Raw genomic sequence first — 20,225 nt, 5'->3', positions numbered from 1 at the left:
AGTATAGTTGGAAGTGCGACTTCTTAAGCTCTTTCGGGGCTGCGTGCTCAGGCCGTTTTGTCTCCCTGACCAGTCTTGAAAGTACTACTGTGCTTGTGTGAGTTGGCTCGGGCTGTCGTAGCGTAGTGCCAACCTGCATAGGTTAAACAACAGAAATGTATTTTTTCAGAGTTCTGGAGCCTGTAAGCCTGAGATCTGAGTGTCAGGGTTTAGTGAGAGAGATCTTTCTGTCTTGGAATTAACCACTTTTTCATATGTGATAAAGAAACAGTAGTGCTCTCTGGTGTCTCCTCTTGGAAGGCCACTAATTCCATGAAAGGGCCCTTCCCTTATGGTGTCATTTAAACTTAAATGCTTTCCTAAATGTCCTGTCTCTAAATGTAAATGTGAGTTGGGTACACAAATGTAGTGCTCATAGCAGCCCCAGTTGAATTAATTCATCATTTGGCTGAACTGAACAGATGGGTAAACTTACCACCAAGAAGTCATGGAGCTGGAGGGTTGGCATTCCTTTGAGAAGGGTTAACGACTAGGAATAATTTTGGAGACCTCACGTAGACCTGTCCTGCTGCGGCACTTTGGAGTGCTGAGGCTGTCCAGTCCCGAGTGCTCACGGCCGCACTGGACAGTGCGGCTGCACTGTTTCTGCAGGGCCTCTGCTTTCTCCAGAGGGCCAACAGCACAGTGGCCCAGGACCCCGTCAGCCCTTTCTCTCCTATAAAATCACCCAAAGTAACCATTTGGCCTTGGAGTTATTTCAACTGATTTTCACAGCTCAGTAATGGGGGCTGTGCAGATGTTTTCATTCTCACGTTTTGTGGTGACACCCCTGACATATAGAAACAGAGCACTTTCCTATCATTTAGGACAGAAGGTATCACCTTCTGCTGTAGGAAGAGTGGCACATCTGCTGGGGTAGGGCCAGGAGATGGTTCTGAGCTCAGTTCTGCTCTTGGCTACCCCAGTCAGAACAAAGTCAGGCATGTCGTTGATGCAATTTATCTTAATTGGGTAATTAAGAAGGTGGTCCAGCCCTCGGATCCTCAGTAACATAGCTCACATCTCTGATCATCATTTTTTTTTTTTACTGTGTCTGTCAAACTAGAGTGACATTTTGAAGTAAGCATGGAGGATGACATTATTGATGACCTAGATTGAAAGCAGCTCTGAAATTCACTAGCAGTGTGACCTCAGATCAGCTACTTCACCTCACTTAGGCTGTTTCTTTATAAACTAGATATGGTACTGGAATTGCTTTACTGCTTGTTGGGAAGACTTGGGATGATTTATCTGAAGTCTCAAAACACTTTCCTCTGTACTCTCTTACCATCCAGTATCTTGTGTCTGATGCCTAGAATGGTATCAGAATATTTTCTGCGATTTTCCCAAGACCCATATGGCCAGGCTGGACCACACATGTTCTCATAGGATCTCAGAGGAGCAGGAACATGTGAAACACAGATGTTTTCTTAGCATAGCTGAGACCTGGTTTGTCACCTTTGTTGTGTTCTTTCTTTAAAACAAGTCACATGACTCCTCCTTGTCTCCCAGACTATAGGTGGGGAAGTAGATGCCAACCTAAGAGAAGAGCTCCAGTCACACTGCACACGGTCCAGTTTGCGCTGAGGACATTTTCATTATCATTCTACTGTATTGTTATTCCAAAGGAATGGTTACAAGATCTAAGATGATGGTTAGCATCAGTAACCATTTTTATGGAACCAATTTGTGTTTTTTTTTGCTTTCCTCATGCTTTTGTTTATTTAACATGGGATAGAGGCTTGCGCATAAGGTACCTACTCAGTATGTACATGCCTGCTGGTCTTTGGTGCCTGCACCTCTCATAGAGAGTGCTCCTCTGTGTGGGTGACTGATGGGTTTTCTTGCTAGGTTAGGACAGTAGAAGCAAAGGATAGGCTGATCCTCTGCTGTTGTGTTTCTCTTGACAAACTGCACAATCTGGGCCAATAGAAGGAGCAGTCCTCGATAATCAGAGCCATCGAGGATGCCGAAGACATCTTATTTCTTGTTGACTGCCTGTGCACATCTGTTTCTTCTATGAGGCTTTGTCATTAGAAAACCTGAAGCACATCATCACATACTTGGGGCCCTCAGATCTTGCTAACTTTGCCTGCAAGCATCCATTTCAGTGTTTGGTAAGCAGCATCTACCCAGTTGGATAGTGCACCTTTAGATACAGCTCTTTGAGTACTTGGAGAATCTGGGCTCTACCTTTGTCCTGACATCAAAGCACAGGATGGTTCTAGAAAACAGAAGCTCCTACTCACTACCTTGGGTCACAAGGTGATCTCTGGGTAATTTGAACACTAAATAGGACTTGCTTGTACACAAAGGAGCATCTCCATTGCTGGCCCTCTCTTGATTCACCGTCTTTATCTTTCCTCCCATGTACTGGATTTTCTCACTTTCTTCTTCTACCTATTCATACCTTTTCTATGGATGCCTTTTGATTCCTTTTTCCTCATCAAATGTGTTTCAATCTTAGGTGGGCACACCTACCCCGTTTCACCACCCCTGCACTCAGGGCACCTGGACCTGTGCCCCTGTGCTGTACTCCTCTGCCCCCAAATCAGGCCTGAGAGCGGAGCAGAGATGTGTATGAGTGCCCTGCAAGAGAGCAGAGCATATGCTTTCTAAACACATGGTAGGGGCAGGCATGCGTTTCTCATCCTTCCACAAACCCCGACCTAGGAATTACCTGCAGTGTATTGAGAAGCTTGTTTGGACAGCTTCAATGATCAGACAGAGGTCCTCAGTGCTGGAGAAATTCACCAGAGCTAGCCTTCATGCCAGGTCTGTGTGACTTTAAAGGGCAAGCCTGTTTCATCACTTCACTCTTGATGTCAATCAGAAAAGAAAATAATTGAGGATCTGAGAAGGGCACTATACCACTAAGAATTACTGGACTGGACTGACTCTGCACTTTAGCTCAGTATAAGAGACATCTAATGAGAGGGAAGGCAGTTTCAGTCACAACCTAGGATGTCAAGAGAACAGCTGGGACTTGAACCAGCTTCTTGACAGTAAAGGATATAAGATCTGTGATATATGATGGCAGGTCACAGTCCTTTCTCTCTTTTTTCAGATAATTATTGAGTGCCTACCCTGTGCCTGACACTGTTATAAAATTTGGGATTCTTCAGAAAATAAGATCCCAGGTCTTGTGCAGAGTACAAGGAGGTGACAAGAGACAGATAATAAACAATAGATAAAATAAGTGAATTACGAACTGTGCCACATGATACTTGCCATAAGGAAAGAAACAGTGGGGTGAGGTCATGGGTATTACAAGCACCAAAGAGGAGAGTGTTGAGTTTTAATTAGATCAGAATAGGACTTACTGAGAAGGGTGTACTTGGCCAAAGGCTTGAAGGAAGTAAGCAGTTAGTCAGATAGTTGTCTGTAAGAAAATTCCAGGCAAAATAAGAAGTGAGGGGCTGGCCAGATAGCTCAGCAGACTAAAGCACCTGCTTAGGCAGAGCGCAGCAGCCGAGGTTTGATTCCTGGCATGCCGTGCCTCTGGGGCGCACTGAGCGGACTATTGAGACTGGGAGTGGTGGCATGTGCCTGCAATCCCAGCACTTTGGAGGCTGAAAACAGGAGAATCATGAGTCTGATCTGTGTAGTGAGGCCCTGTACTAAATATGTTAAAAACAAACAGAAGTATGCACAGCATTATTTGCACAACCAAAATGAGATGGTTAAAGTGGAAACAGAATACATTAGGGAAAGACTGATAAAGAGAGTATCTTTGAATAGCCATGTTGTATAAGGCCTTGTAAAGAAAGAACAGAATGTTCTGAGAGGTGTCTTAGGTGCCCAGATGTGGTCATCTAGGTGTCATCTGTAGTGTTTCTGATCAGGGTTGTAGGCATGTTGCTGATGGAGAGATTGAACTTGGGTGCATTTGGGAGTGGAACTGTTAGCTTTCTGCAATGTATTTCTTATATTTCTGTGAAATATAAGAGAAAGAGAGCAATGTATATTGAATCCAAGAGTTGGAGCCTCAGGAGTAAGTTTCTATCAGGTAAGAGTTTCTACCAGATGAATTTCTGTCACATGCAATGGTCAGAGTGACAGATGGAGCCGTTCTGAAAGAAGCCTTGGGGGTCCACCTTGGACGAGCTCAGTCACGGTATGTGTGTACTAGATATGTAAGCAGAACTGTGAAGTTGTGCACTGCAGAAGATTCCATAGCATGGTCTAGAGAAGTAATTTGGAGTGCATTAAAGTTAACTATGCTAACGAAAAGGGGAGAAGCCACTGCATAGTTTAGCAGGTGCTAAACCAGTGGGTAGTTTAGTGAGTACTAAAGAGACTTGTGTACTTTTTAGTCAGATTGGGACTCAAGAGTCAGTGAGAAAGAAGTAGAAGTCTTTCTTTCACTGGGAAAGAATGTTTTGAACCATTAATGCCCATTAGCAGTGAGTGGCCAATGTCACAGGAGATACTTTCTGATACTGTGAATCTTCAGGAAAAGTTTTGAATCTAGATCATTATTTCCCAAAATTCTTTTTTTAAATTGTTATGTATTCAGTACAGTGTCTTGCTATGCAGCTCACATTCCTAGTGATCCTCCTGTTTTTAGCTTCCCCAGCACTGGGATTACAGGCCTGTGCCACCACGCCCAATCTTTGTGGCCAGCTCAGCACACCCAGGGTGGGGCAGGCACGGCCTGTGGTGTCGGGGATTGAACTTAGGTCCCTGTGCTTGCCAAGCAGGTGCTTAGACCACTGAGCTATCTTGCCAGCCCCATTATTTCCCCAAATTATATGGCAAAAGGAGAAAAGAGGACAAAAATAATCATTTTCCTTTAATGATTTCCCTCCTTCAATCTCTGAGAGGGAAATTATTTCTTTAGGCTGAGCTTTTTTCCTTTAACAGTACCACCATAGTAATGCCTAGAGCAGTGGTCTTCAAACTCATAGTCCTGGTTGTGGGACTCTGATGTTCTGAAAACCTACCGAGGGCCTCCAGTGATACAGGTGATATAAATACAAGAGCATAGCCAAGAAAAATAGAAGAGAATAACAACAAAATACAAGAGAGCAGTGCAGTGGTTAAGAAGGACTTCAGATGATGAGAGAAAACCTGCCAAATAAGATTGAGGTGCAGAAATATCCACCTTCAGGATAAGAGAGCCTTAACCTCAAAATTGTAGATTTCCTGTGAGTTCTGCATGAACCAGTGCTGTGACGTAGTGACAGTTAGGATCTATCCTCCTCAGCAGGACATTTCACTTGTGTAGTCACTACAGTTAGGACGCTTTTGAAATAACCTGCAATGTCAGTGGAGGGGAGTGGAAAGCAAAGGCCTATGGCAGCTGCTAGGTAAGAGCAGGGCGGAAACTCACGACGCAGGTGTGTGTGCCCAGAAGGGTTCTCATGCTGCGCCCCCATTGCTGCTCCTGAGAAACTGGACGCAGTGCAGAAGAGAGCGCCACACGCCAGGGCATGTGACAGGTCCAGGTGACATTGCCGCACCAGTCATGATGGAAACATGCGTAGTAATACTACATGTATTTATCTTTCATCTACCTGGGAGTAATTGCATCCATCATTTGCCTGAAAACATCCTGGCAATGAGATCCGCTCTGTATGCGAGGCATAAAGTGCAAGAGCTTCAGTGCGCATGAAATATTTTGGTCCAAGCCCAAGATAATAACCATTGAAGATAAATGTCATCACCTGTCCTGGAGACAGACTGCTATATGCAAGAGACCTTTGAAAGATTTTCTTTTTCTTTTCTCTCTCTCTCTCTCTCTCTCTCTCTCTCTCTCTCTCTCTCTCTTTCTGGTTGGTTGGTTGGTTGGTTGGTTGGTTGGTTGGTTGGTTGGTTTGACACAGAACTTTGCACTTGCCAGGCAGGTGCTTATGCCACTGAGCTATCTCCCCAGCTCCTTTGAAAGATTTTTTAGTAGTTTATTTATTTATTTTTGTATTTTTTTAGGACAGGGTGTACAGGGTCTCACTGCATTGATTGGACTCATAGTGATTCTCTTGTTTACAGCCTCCCAAGAGATGGGATTACAAGCTCACGACACCACCCCAGTCTAAATTGTTGTCTCAGCACTCTCTGGGGGTGGGGCCAGCCCAGCAGGCCCAGGGATTGAACCCTGGTTACTACGCCTGCTTGCAGGGGCTTTAATCCACTGAGCTATTTGGCCAGCCTTTTTTTGTTTTTTGGGTTGTTTTTTTTTTCTCAGTTAAGAGACTTTATTCTCATAGGTGTAATTACAGTGCTTGTCAAAATGAAAACTGAAAACAAGTATACAAAACAGTTGATTGCTGATCATGTATTGAAAGCAGTAAGAGTTTCCACAACAACAAATCAACCAGGTCTGAAGTTTCCCAAGGTAAATTTAACAGCTCTAGCTTCTTCAGTGTTTATTAAAATACAAAATAAAAAAGTAGAGGTCATCTTTTCTGATGGCAGATCAGACCCTTGCAAGCTGAGAGAGGAAGCTACTTCACACATGAAGGTGGGGGTGCTCCGGGACTGCGGTCCGGAGTGGACCAACCAACCCAGCCTGCATGTACTCCTGCTGGTGAGACCCAGACTTTGACCAGCGCAAGTCTCGGGTGGGCACTGGGAGTAGGCTGCCGCTCCAGCTGCACACTGACCGAGGGGGAGGGTGGGCGAGTGGGCTGGCCCTGTACCGTCATAACCCTCCTGCTACCCCGAGGTGACCGTGTGAGCATGAGTGCAAGCACAGTGCTGTGGGCCGCAGGTGACCCAAAGACAGGCGGGCCACAGGCTCTCGACTGACCGTGCCGTGATGGCATTTGTTGGTCACATCTCTGGAGTTCCCAGAGGAACAGCTGATCTGATGATCAGGCCAAACTGCACTAGGATTAGTCTCCTGCTGTGTGTTCAATTGTTCTCCTCACCTTGTAACTTTTAACTATTTTTAAAAATGCACTGAGTTTGGTTTATACACCAACCACCAAGTGGACCCTGACACCAGTCTGCAGCTCAGCAGCTCCTGGAGGCCAGGTGCCCTGTACTCAAATCCCTTCTCAGTATTAACAGTGAGTTTTTTATTGTAAAGAAAGAATTCTTTACAATTGATTCTTTCTTTACAATAAAAAAGCTGAGTAATACTGCACACAAGTACCAGAAACTGCCTCAGTGGAAGCAGAAACTATTTAAATTAAATAAAAACCTGGCTGCAGGCTGCATCTGCACATGGACAGCACTATGTGTGCACACTGTGCCAACCCATGGAGACGGCTTCTGGCACTCAGAACCGCAGAGTCACAACGTTTGCTGCATGAGAGCAAAGTGGAGGGCAGAGAAGGAGGAAGTGAGGGAAGGGGGCTTCTGGTCCACTTCTGGTTCCAGAGCTGATCGGAGAGCCGGTCCAATCCTTCGTAGAGCCCGTCCTCCTGTGGCACAGGTGGCCTGAGTGTACCAGTTTCTGTGGCATAGAGAGTGCAGCCCCAGATTGTCTGTGATTTCAGCTGCCTTCGCAGCATTGGGGAGGTCCTGCTTGTTGGCAGACATGAGGCAGATGGCATCCGGGAGCTTGTCCTCAGCCAGCATCTTCGTGAGCTCCTCCCGGGATTCATTCACTCGCTCTCTGTCATTGCTGTCCACCACAAAGATCAAGCCTTGGGAGTTCTGGAAGTAGTGGCCCCACAGTGGTCGAATCTTGTCCTGACCACCCACATCCCACAAGGTGAAGCTGATGTTCTTATATTCAGCAGTCTCCACATTGAAACCTGTGGCAGGAATGGTGGTCCCAATTTCACCAAGCTTCAGTTTATAAAGAATCATCATCTTTCTAGCAGCATCCAAGCTCACCAAGAATGCGCATTTCTTTTTTGCCAAAAAGGCCCTTGAAGAGGTTTGTGGAGATATTCCCTGTGCTTGTGGGTGCATGGAACTGAGACCTCAGTGGTGGTACTGCTCCAAGCCAGGCCTTGGTTTCACTCCCCCTGCCCTGTGAAAGATTTTCTAACCACCTCCTTCTGTTAGAGTTAAAGTGACAGAAGAGGGTATCATTAGTGTTCAAAACTTAGTAAGTTTAAGTGTTTGAACTAGCTCATTTCTTCCTAATACTTAGAGACCATTTGGGGGGGTGAATAAACCTTAAAAGCTGCTACAGTGAGCTTAATAGTTTGTTATTTGTGTGTGTTCCCTCTTGTCCTTCCTACATCTTGAATATGATAGAACAAATAGTAGTCAGTAAAAGGACAGATAACTAAAGAAAGGGTGTTTCAGGGTGCTCTGCCATGAAGAAGGGTAAACTCAAGTCACTTGAAGGAAAATGGGTGCGTCTTGGGGCCATAGTGTTGCATAATGTGAAGCAGACCCTGCTTCACTGTCACATGTGGCTTAAATGAGAAACCCAAAGAATAGCTGGAATGCAAGATAAGAGACAGATAAGAAGAAGGGGGCTAGAGCTCTTGCAGGAGGGCAAGGGAGCCAGAGCTGGAGGGAGGAGAGCAAAGTGGGTGAAAATCAGTGAAGCTGAGTTGCGCCTAGGCGCCAGCTCCCCGTGAAGAATATGGTCTTTATGTAATGTAACACAAATGTGGACTAGCGGTGCTAAGAACTGAAATGAAATAAAATTAAAGATAGTAAGAGAAGACCGTTCTTAGAGCTTCAAACACAGGCTGAAAATGTGTGCACCACTTTGTCGATTTGCCTGTGCAGCTCACTTTGTCTGCCAGTGGATATAAACAGTCTAAATGTTCTCTTTTTCACTATGAAGTGACTACTCTTACGTAGACTAAGCAAGCTAAGAGTTTATGCAACAGTTGAGAGCTTAAAATCACAGTGTTCTCGTATAAACAAAAACCTACTATGCTAAAAGAGAATTTATTTTACAAAATGTTAAGGGATAACTAAATCACAAAATGAAATTTCAAAGTCCTTTTGAAATATGATTTTAAATGTTAAACTTCTTCAAAGCATTTAACTATATTGCTTAGCAAAATAGCTTCAAATTTACCTTGAAGAACTCAAAACTCAATGTTTAAGAATGTTTTCTACTTAAGCACAAATCAGAAATTACTATAAAATACAGCAGAAATTATTGTATGAGGGTGAATTAAAGTAATCATTTAGAAAAAATAATTTGGCAGTGTCTTTTCCTTTAGGATTATGTGTTTTGCATAAATTTTCCCTGTAAAAATAACAAAGAAAGGATATCCAAAATGCATTTTCATTTTGTCTGTGGAGAGGCCAGGACCAATTCAGAAAGGAAATACATGCCTGGAATTCTGCTCGGTACCAGAATACATTGGGGTTAGGGTATTAAATCGCCTCAGGCCCCTTCGGGGCTGCAAAACAAACCAAAATTGTCTCCGGGGTTATAAATTCAGGAATGATGTGGTGGAAGGGAAGGTAGGGAAAGAAAACTGGGGCAAATGTTTTTTTAATGTTTGCCTTTGGGCAGGATGTTTTTTCTTATTAGTTTACTGCTCCTAATAAATGTGAAATGCTTTCTCTCTTCGCTTTATGAACTACTATTATTTTGGTCTGGGCTCCTACTGTGAAAAACGAAACATAAGGCCTGGCAAAGTATCAGAGAAAACGGTTCCCTAGTGCTAGATGCAAGAGACCATGGATGCTGGGAGCTAGTGGCAGGAGGTGACACCACCATACCTTGTTCTTGCCTTCGGTGGAGCCATATGTGGAATCCCATAGATGATCTCATCTCCCAACATTGTTCTCGACAATGCATGTAGAAGTAAAGCTTAAGCTGATTAAGGCGCCAAGTGATGGCTTTCACCTTCAGAATTTGATTGCTGTTGGGAAGATGTAATGATGATGGAAGGAAGTACCTACCATGGAATTTTACCCTGGGCTACAAGAAGAGACACTCTGCCAGATGGGAAGAAGATGAGAATCCAGAGAAAAGAGCAGCGTGGGCAGTTGTGGTCACCATGCCTCCTAAGTACAGATGTAGCTAACTAAAAATAACTTCATAGTACAACCAAAGCTAAGAATCAACTGATAAACAGGGTCAGTACGATATCACTCTTGGACCAGAAGAGATAAACAGCAGTTGTTCATGATTGCAATCTTTATTTCTCATGTCATTGTTTTGCCAGTTCCCCGGGAAGCTTGAATCTTCTTCTCTAAGCAAGTGTTGCCACATTACTGCCAAAGAATATATGCTGCCAAAAAAGTGAAGAAACTCCTTGAGTGTTAGCCCCAGAACTACTGAATTTATGATGAGAGGAAAATGATTAACACAGCACCCATGGTGGGCTGGCTAGGAAGTGCTCTGAGTTGGGTTGCAAAGTTCGGGCACATCTCCGCCTGAGGCCTCATTGAAAAGGCTGGTGTGGGCGGAGCAGGTCCTCTCTTCCCTGGGAAATGGGCAAGTTGAAGAATGACCTTTCAGGAAGGAAGAAGTTTAATATATTGATGTATAAGCAACTCCATCGTCCTGCTGTTCCCTTTCTAATTTATAACCTTCTGTGACTGGTTTATAGGAGTCTTCAAAAATGTGATTAGCTTTACTTGCAAGAAACTTGCTGAGGTTCTGGGGTAATGATGTGTCAGCTCTAAACTCACTCAGCTAATCTGAAGGAAAATTTGTAGAGCAGGAAAGAGCCAGATTCAGAGGTGCTGACTTGTGAAACATGGCAGTAAGTGCCTGTCTACCTAAAAGATCTTAAAGTCTAGTTTCCCAATTACGCAAAGGAATAGAAGTAATCATGGGCAAAACAAGAAGTCTAAACATCAACATCAAGAACAATGAATAAGGGCTGGCCAGATACATTAGCAGACTAAAGCATCTGCTTAGGCAGAGCGCAGCAGCCTGGGTTCAATCCCCAGTGTGCCATGTTGGCCCCACCCCCAGGCATGCAGAGATGGCGAATGAGACATGCACCTGTAATGGCAGCACTTAGGAGGCTGAAAACTGGAGAATCACTATGAGTCCAATCTGTTTAGTGAGACCCTGTACTAAATACATTTAAAAAAACACACACACACATATTCATTTGTACCCTCCATGCCCAAGATTCTGCTTTCTCATAAGAGTAAGCAAAGCAGTTAGTGTGGCTTCTCAAAGGTTAGAAGGAAAGTGGTGGTAGCCTGAGGCTGAGGGGTGCCGGGCACAGGCAGCTGCATTGGTGGTGAGGCAGGCCTGGGAGCAGGGCCTCAGTGAGGTCGCTCCAGGCCACTCACTCCTCACTTATTCCTCATGCATGCTCAGAGCCTCTGTGAAGTGCAAGGCACCCGGGAGCACACAGGTACTGCAGGTGCGCAGTGTCATTGCTGAGCACGCATTGCAGCATTCTAACTATTAGGGGCGTAAAGTAGCTGATCTAAATCTCTGTGATGTGAGAATTTATTTAATATCCTCAGTGATGCTCACTGAGGATATTAGTCTGGAATTAACTCAGTACGGCAGGGAGCTTTGTCCCTGCGTCAGTCTGTCTGGGTTCTCAGTCAGAAGAGTCAAAGGCTGGTGGCTGGGGCCACCCGGGGCTTGTGGACACCTCTGTCTGGTGATTGGTGGTATCTGTGTGCTGATACTTTGGTTGGAGATTGGCCAAACTTCTACACATGCTCTCTTCATGTGGGCTGGGTTTCCATGCCATATGGTGGCTGGGCTCAAGGGTGAGGGCTAAAATTTGTGCCAGGTTGCACCCTTTTTATGACCTCGCCTTAGAAGTCACATGGCATCAGTTCCTCTGTGTTCCATTGGTCATAGTGTCGCATACCCTACTGAAATGCAAGGGGTGGAAATAGCAGCCCCAAATATCAGCGTTAGGTACATTGATTGAGAAGCACATATATATATATATATGTACACACAAATATGCCCACATATATGTGTGTATGTATATATGTGTATGATATATAAATGTATAATGTATATATTTGTCTACATAATATAATACACTATATAGTATTTGTATGTATTATATAAAATATAAAAATGTATTTTATCTCATATTGCACATGCATATGGCTAGATACATACAAGTATACATACATATATGTATATACCCATGTGTACACATATATATATACATTTATGAAGCTGTGTTTGGAAAATAGAATCTGCCACATTTAATAGGAATAGAAGAAAAATCACAATACAAACTAGAATATTGTTTTTATTTGTTGTATAAGTATGACCTTTGGGATATAGATTAATAAACTACTTACCCAAGCACTGTGCTTTACAAACTTGAACCATTTGCATCCTTATTTCAAAATTTTATGAAAATTTTTTATTACTATGTCACTTTCTGTGCCACTGTTTCCTTAATCATTCTTTAAACGGGGCCACTGACTTTTTTTCTCAGAAATTATGACAAAAACTGATTCCATAATTTATTTGCCAAAAAATAAAGGTAACTTTAAATATAATGAAAATAAATAGAACTGCTAGACCTTAGGCTTCCTGCTTTCTGGAAGCTTCTGTATTGGAAGCAGTCGCACTCCTACCAACTTAAAGCTTTCTGTTTGCCTTGACTTAAAAGAGAAGTGAGAGGAGATTATGCCTAGCAGGAAGGATGATGCCACTTAAGTCTGGTCTGGGCACCACCCAGGATCCTTTAAAGAATTATCAAACTCAGCCCTAATTGTTTGGCAAACACTCACCCAGGATGTTACAGATTATTGATGTTGTAGCTTTCATCTAGCCCTAGCCAAAGTATTGGGCTCCCTGAGGGAGACCAGCATGGTGCGCAGAGCCAGTGCTTATTAAAGAAAGTGATTGCAGTCCCCAGGTGTCAGAGGCTGGGCCCTTCATGCCTCTGTGTGGCTTTATTTTCATGGTTTGGGGTCTGCCCACCCCCACAGTCCCCTGATGAGTGATCCAGAGAGTGCCAAAGGGCCTTCAGTGGCTGGCTTCTCTGTAGTAAAGCCTGGCTGCTGCAGGGTGTTATTGCTGTGGCCCCATGCTGCAGGAAGGACTTTCTGCTCGCCCCTGTGGCTAGCTCATGACCCAGGCTTTATGGGCCACCCTCAGTCCAGAGCCCTTGGGGACACATGCAGATTTCTAAATCCTGTAACATTCAGTCTTAAGAAATGATTTGTACCTGCTGAGGCAAGTGTTGCCCAAGCCCCTAGGGGTGTCAGAAACAGAGATAAATGCTTTCTTAAAATATGGGAAAGGCGTATAGGGGTCGCTATTTTACCCCTAAAATTAAATCTCTTGTTTAGGAGAGTGGGTACCAGGAACTGAACTAGGGACTTCATGCTTGCTAGGCAAGCACTGTAGTACCACTGAACTTCTGACCTAAAATTTAATTTCTTGTTTAGCAGTCCCATTATTTTTTTTAGAGTATATAATAGGAAATACTATATACTACTTTTTTTCCTTCTGGATCTTATTTTAGTGGTTTTTAGCAAAACAGAAGGTTTGCAGAGGTTAGGGGGAAGACAAAGCTAGCCAAAGATCTCCAGGGAAGCAGGCAGCAGGCTTTCCCACACTCTAGGACTTGCCGTAGCAGTGCCCTCCTGCACGGGGCTGGCCCTAACAGAGCGTCTCTCCCTTCTTTGTTTACAGTCAGCTGCAGTGAAGCTGTCGAAGCCAGCGGCTCTGTGGACCCAGCAGGATGTGTGCAAGTGGTTGAAGAAACATTGTCCAAATCAGTATCAGCTCTACAGCGAGTCGTTCCGACAGCACGACATAACTGGTACAGTGTACAGCGTCTAGCTACTTCTTTCCCTTTTCCCCTTCTCATATGGTGGCCCTTCCCATATCCTTCCAGTGAAATGGCATCTTCCTGACAAAATTGTCTGTTGTAGGTTTAGTTTAAAAAGGCCAATAAACTCCAATCCACTTGAGCCATAGTACTTAACGAACACAAGTGGCTATGAGAGGAAACTGGGTTTTGAGTATCCGGTATAAATGCATGTTCAGAGTGAGGGGTTGGAGGGCCCTAGAGAAAATGAGCATGCCAATCCTGGAAAAAAAGGTTTTTTGGTTATAGGATCAGCATGGGCATCTTCTAAGCAGGCAAGATGTTTACCTCGAATGATTTTGTTGTTCACGATGTTAAAGTGTAGTGACTTTTCTGACTGGTAAGATATTCATGTATCCAGTGACAAAGAAGAAGCCATGGTAGAAAGTCAGTTTCCCTGCCAGCCCTGTCCTCTGACCATCCAGTTCCTGGAGGACCCCCTTTTATGACCACATCCAGAGATGTTCTAAGTTTCTGAAGTACAATTATAATAGTAACTTGCTGTCCTTTAAGGCACCAACTACGACTCCATTAATTCAAGATTATTGCACTGTTGTAGGTAGAGGTCAAGAAACTCTTAGAAGCAGAAAATGGGACGATGTGTACACTGCAGATACCATAGACTGGAGTCACTCAGTTGGGAGCTGTATGGGCCAGACAGCGATTGTGCCCACCCACCTACCCACTGTGGTGTCAGTGCGAGGAAGAAGCTCGCGCCCAGGTCTCCTCTGCCTTTCATGCTGCAGTCCTGCCTTCCATGCTGCAGTCCTCCCTGCAGCAGGGCAGTACTCCTCCCTCCTCCACAAAAGAAAGGGAGGGCAAAGGAGCGCTGTTCTGTGGGCTTGGTGGCAGGAAAGGATGTTGGGGATCTGGAGTGTGGTGCTCTCTCCACTCTGGAGGATGGGTGCTCCAGCAGAAGAGTGCCTTTCCCTGGAATCACTGTGCGCACTGGAACTCTGAGCCTTCTTTCCAGTCTACCTTCTATTTGAAGAAACCCTGACCTCTCTTTCTAGTTTCTCCTATTGCTTTGAAAAGAGATGTGTTAATCAAAGAGTATTCATAATATTCCTTTTTACAGCTCACTTCTGATTCTGTAAACATGAGGTCAGCTGAACTTTCTACCTCTCTAGAGCAGAAATTGTGGTTTTCAAAGTGTTTCCTGGAGCCATTGGCTTTGATAATGCTGTGGGTCGACATGTGTTTGTCACCCAAACCAGCTACCTTTTAGTCTGTTTTACATATTCCACTCATCCAGAAAACTGATTCGCAGATGTGTTCTAGCAGTAAGTTTAAAAATTGCTGAGCTAGGTTAGATGCTCGCTGATCAAGATGGTAATGCCTAAATATACAGAGTTCACATGAAGTACAGCTCAAGCTGCTAACAGGAGAGTGGAATTCTCCTAAAACCACCTTTTATGGCACATTTTCTGTCCACAAAATTAAAGCTAAGGACCCTTTAGGGTGAAATTCCAGAAATCCGGAAGGTAGTGAGGGCACTTAGATTATGAGTGTCTAGATGTCATTGTTTGTTCTTACATCAGGATGTAAGAAAACCTCATGTAAGATCAGTTATTGCACCCCCAAAAGTAATCAGTTCTCCATAACTATTTTTCGAATTATAGGCTCTTTCATCAGATAATAGCTGTCTAATGCTCTTGTAGGTAATAGCAATGAGTCCTCTCATGATCTTATTTGAAAGAAGTGCTGTCCTTTATTATGGATGAGAATTATGAGGTACGCTAGAAGGACAGACAAGTTTTGTAATGGCTTGTAGAGGCTAGGCAGGGTGCCTCTACGAATGCTTTGGTGCTTGTGAAGTAGAAGGTAGCAGAAGGGAGGGGATCGGGAAGGAGGCATATATTGCCAACAATTGTCACATTGCTTTTGGTGATACAGTTGGTCTCTACAGAACACATCCGGTATTGGTAACTTGCAGCCTTTTTTGGATCTTGGCAAACAGCTTAACCTGGGTGAGTTATTCAACCTCAATTCCTTCTCTTCAAAGTCAGGAAGATAATAGTACCTGTCTCAGGGGATTGTCATCAGGATAAATGAACTCATACAGAACACCTTCTGTCTGCAGCTTTGTGCTGTTAGAACATCCAATCTCACCTGGGGTTGTGGAACATATATTCACACTTCATTCTGAGGGCAGCCTGCTCTCTGGCAAGCAAAGAAGGCAGGAATTTGTTCTACATCTCCTTGGTGTCTTATTGGCAGCCTTCAAGGACCACTGTCTTCTGTTCTCCGACCCCTGCCTTTGTTAGGAATAATGCAAAGTACCCAAATGATCCCAAGAACCAAGGCCATAAAAGCTTCCAGGACCGGAGCCAGATCTTAGTTACCAGGCAGCCAACATTCTGGAAGCTCTGGAAATCCCAGTATCCTTGGCGGCTACGGTGATGACCAAGGTGAAAAAGTTTGCAGAAGTAAAGAAGTGATACAGGATAAACCTCAGTAGGCCGTACAGACAGCAGAGTGATTTGCCTTGGTTTTTTGTTGTTGTTGTTTTGTTTTGTTTTGTTTTGTTTTGTTTTATTGACAAATATCAATGAGACAGTTTCAAAGCTGATTAATAGAACATTTTCAATAATTAAGACATGGTACATTGTTATTTTCTTAGTGGTTATCCATAGCACAAGAAGCAGACATGGTATCCTGTCCAAACACTGTTAGTACAGATCTTTCTTCTCACTGAATTAAGCGAATGTAGCTGTATATCTATCCTAACTATTCTGTATATACAAATACAAAATGGTCCTTCCTTCCTTTGTATCCCTTTTTTTTTGTTTAGTCCTGTCAGAGATGGGAATTCTCTTGGCATCTAAATACTACAGGTGCTTGAATTCAGCAAAACAATCCAACACAGTCCAGCAGTCCACAATAGTAGTGGGTTACCCACAGAAGTTATTGACTAGAGCCTTTTACAGCTCAGCATATTAATATGGCTTTACCTTATCATACCTCATTTTTATACCTTTCTGCTGGATGGTTAAGACGAAGAGATTTACCATGTTGATAGTGGCCACATGGGTCAGATCAATGCCCAGAACTGCAACCATGTGCCTGGTGACTTTTTGAGGGCTGCTTATGCACTTTAACTTTCTTCAGCAGCAGAAGGAGATGATTGTAGTACTTAGCTGGCAGTGTTGATATGAAAGGAGCTGATGTCCTGGTAAGTGTACAATGAGTGTGAATTGGTGCTGTTTTTCTAAGTGTTATCCTGATTTCTGTGAAATGAAAACAGCACATGTAAACAGTGTTGAATTCATTGGTTCTGTTATCCTGGAAGTGAAAAAGGAGACCTAAGAGGGGTCCAGACTGGTAAATATGCTGCACTGCAAACAAGCCCATTCATGTACAGGATAGGTTTATGGTTTGACCCTCTCAAGTGTTGCCATTCATTGATCTTTCTTAAAGAAAGGGTCTCTAATATTGTGCTCATTAAGAAAGCATGTTAAATTAGCATCTCTTAACTAAATGACAGATGGTCCAGTGAAGATAAACAAAAAGGACATTTATTAAATAAAAAGAAAATGCGTTTTTTGACAATAGATCTGAGTCAGATCTTCCCTACTGTCCTTTACCTCAACCTTGAAGACATAGTAGCTGTTCAGTGTCATGCAAGTTAGTTTCTTGTTAGTGGAATCAGATTTATCTTTAAAGGTTGTTTAATTGATGGAATGGGATGATATCAAGCTTAATGAATATAAATATTTATGGGGCACCTACCATGTGCTAGATTTTTGTATTGAAAAAGTAAGATACTCAATAACCCATGTAGGGAAAATAATTGTGCTTTGTTGGAAAACTTGGCAAAACAACCTATTATCACACCATTTTGTGGCATCTAATTCTGAGTCCAGGAAGCAATTTGATAACTCTGCAGACTGCGTATAACTGATAGAAACACAGTAACCTCTCCTTAGCTGTGGTTTTAATTAACAGTGGCCTAAAAAATATTAAGGGGAAAATTCCATATTTTGAGAGAGAGTTCACATTCCCATAACTTTTGTTACAATCTACAGTTATAGTTGTTCGATTATATTAGTTATTGTTGTTAATCTCAGTGTGTCTAATTTTTATGCCAAATTTTACCATCAGTATGTATAGGAAAAAGCGTGGTGTGAATAGGCTCAGGGCTGTCTGAGGTCTCAGGGATCTCTTGTCTGGGAGGGCTTCCCCTACAGCAATCCGGGTACTAGCACATAATGAAATTCCTACCTGTTGCAGTTGAAAGGTGAATTTTCCTCTCCTGGTTTTTAATTATATCTGCGGTTTGGATTCTCTTGTGAACTCATTTCCTCAGTAATGTTAAATAATAATCTTATATATATGTTAATTTTTGCATTTGTAAGATTTTAAAGTCTTTTGAAATCATCCTTCAATCCTAGTATTTAGAAAAAATATTTGTATTTGTGTTTCCACAAATAATTCCACTCCATTAGTATTTCTCTTATGCCTTTGAAGGACTTTCAATTCTAAACAAATATCCCCCTAGTTGCTCTAAAGCCTAAGAAAAATTTAGGTACATTTTAACCTACCAGCATTCTAAGGCTTTTGTAAATTTCCTATTAAAATTTCTGATAATTTCAGTGTGTTCAGCAGCCACCTGCTATTTTGTGGAAAATGTGTTTAGTCAGAAGAAAAATTACTTGTGTTACCTCCCTGCAGAAGTGTTCTTTAAAAGGAGTAAGATTGTTGGAACACGGGAAAGGCATTAGAATATATAGATTTAAATCACCAGATTAGGCTAAAAGGAAAGAAATTTGTCTATTTCCTTGCCTTGAAGGATTCGTTCCCTAGCTTTCTGAGTCCTGGCGTGGCATGCTGATGAGGAGGCTCTACCGGGAGCAGGTGTGAGCTCACAGGCAGCTGCCAGATTCCCTTTCATGCAGTTAAGAATCTTTTCAGGTTGGAAGAAATTTCCGCCCCTGGCTGTGCCTGGTGTTCTGCCTATGGTTGTTGCTCAGTTGCCTCAACTCTTTTGGCTTCAAGTCGTCTTCTTAAGACTTATTTTCATGGATGAGGCATGCACTTCCCAGAATATAAAATATTTTTAAAATGCTACTTTGAATGTAGAAAGGGTACCCTTTCACTGCCTGCAGGAATAAGCAGTTACCATTTAAGTACCCCCTACTAACAGTCCGTATTGATCTGTTATATTTCTAAATGAGCTCCTACGGAATAAATGAACACCTCTCATCCTTTTTTTCTGTTTCAGCCATTACCTGTTTGCACCTCTTTTCCCTTTGAACAGAATTCCACTGAGATGGAGCACCATGAAATTTGGTACTGCTGCTCAGGATATTGAATAAAAGGAAACCATGTCCTCATGTTCAAGCCTTCAGAATGAAACACTGTGCATTTGTGAACATTGTTCCATTCAGTGGAATAATGCCCCTTCTCTTTCTGCTGTTGTGTTCAGTCTTTTATTATGGTTAGAGCTTCCCATAGAGACCAATGGAGCGCACAGTGGACGAGTGTCAGAAGTGACATAGTTACTTGATGTGGCATACCTATGAGAATGCTGCATCTTAGCATCCGGCATAGCCAAATGGAGCATGGCTGTGCGTAACTACCACAGTGCCTCCCCTACACATTCCTCTCCTTCCTTGCTTTTCCCTCTGGGTATCAGGTTATATATCGCTCTACCTTTGTATTTGGTGTCATTTCTCTTTTGTCTGAACTGTTCTATACTTCGTATGGAGCTGTGAGCCATTGTAAAGTTCCTGACATTATTAGGGTATGTTTTATCTCTCATAGGTTAATTTTTCAATAGTAACATCAATTCTTCATTGTTAGCTGTTTTTGATGGAAAGCTTAATTTCTATGCGTTAACTTAGCTAATTTTTTGTATTTTTATTTTTATTTTATTTTTTTTTCAAAGTTTTATTGACAAACAGATAGCAATGAGACAGTTTCAAATCATATCGGAAGGACAGTTTCAACAAATAATACACTGCATATATTCTTCTTAGTGGTTAATTGCTGTACAAGATGCGGACTTGAGATCCCATTTACAAACACCATTAGAACAAATCATTCTATTCATTAAGAGAATGCAACTATATATCTATCCCAACCTCTTTGAACTTAGCTAATTTTTTGAAGAATATACCTCAGCATTCTTAAGCCAGATCTACTGAAGTTGTTTTTTTTTTTTTGTTGTTGTTGTTGTTGTTGTTGTTGTTCTTTTGGCGGTAGTGAAGATTAGACTCAAGACCTTCAAATGGTCTAGATCTCCAGCAATTTTTTTAATTTTGTGATGGTTGTAACTATATCACTAAATTGCCCAGGCTAGGTCTAAACTTGGACATTTCCACCTCAGCCTCATAGAGCACTGGGATTGCACCAGGCCTGGCTGCAAAGTTGGTTCTCATGATGGTATAATTCTGAGTGGTGAAAAGAACTTTGAGAACTATCCACAGTGTTATAGAGTCAGTGAAAAAATATCTTTTTCAGTGAGAAATAAAAGAGTTAGAGAAATGTGCATGGAAGTATGAGGCTCATACCTGACCAGTCTTTTAGAGAATT

General features: G+C 42.7%; 1 protein-coding gene across 2 annotated transcripts in view; it reads left to right on the top strand.

Moving 5' to 3' along the window:
• Samd12 (sterile alpha motif domain containing 12) overlaps positions 1-20,225 on the top strand; it is a 358,721-nt gene that overhangs the window by 185,271 nt on the left and 153,225 nt on the right. For both annotated transcript variants that reach the window (XM_023703784.1, XM_023703783.1), the window contains one exon: positions 13,511-13,640. In XM_023703784.1, the coding sequence (XP_023559552.1) occupies positions 13,511-13,640 (130 nt within the window). The remainder of the gene's footprint in view (positions 1-13,510; positions 13,641-20,225) is intronic.

Source organism: Octodon degus, unplaced genomic scaffold, assembly GCF_000260255.1.
Source record: "Octodon degus isolate 3935 unplaced genomic scaffold, OctDeg1.0 scaffold00179, whole genome shotgun sequence".
Classification (NCBI taxonomy): Eukaryota; Metazoa; Chordata; class Mammalia; order Rodentia; family Octodontidae; genus Octodon; species Octodon degus.
This window is presented reverse-complemented; position numbering and strand designations above follow the sequence as displayed.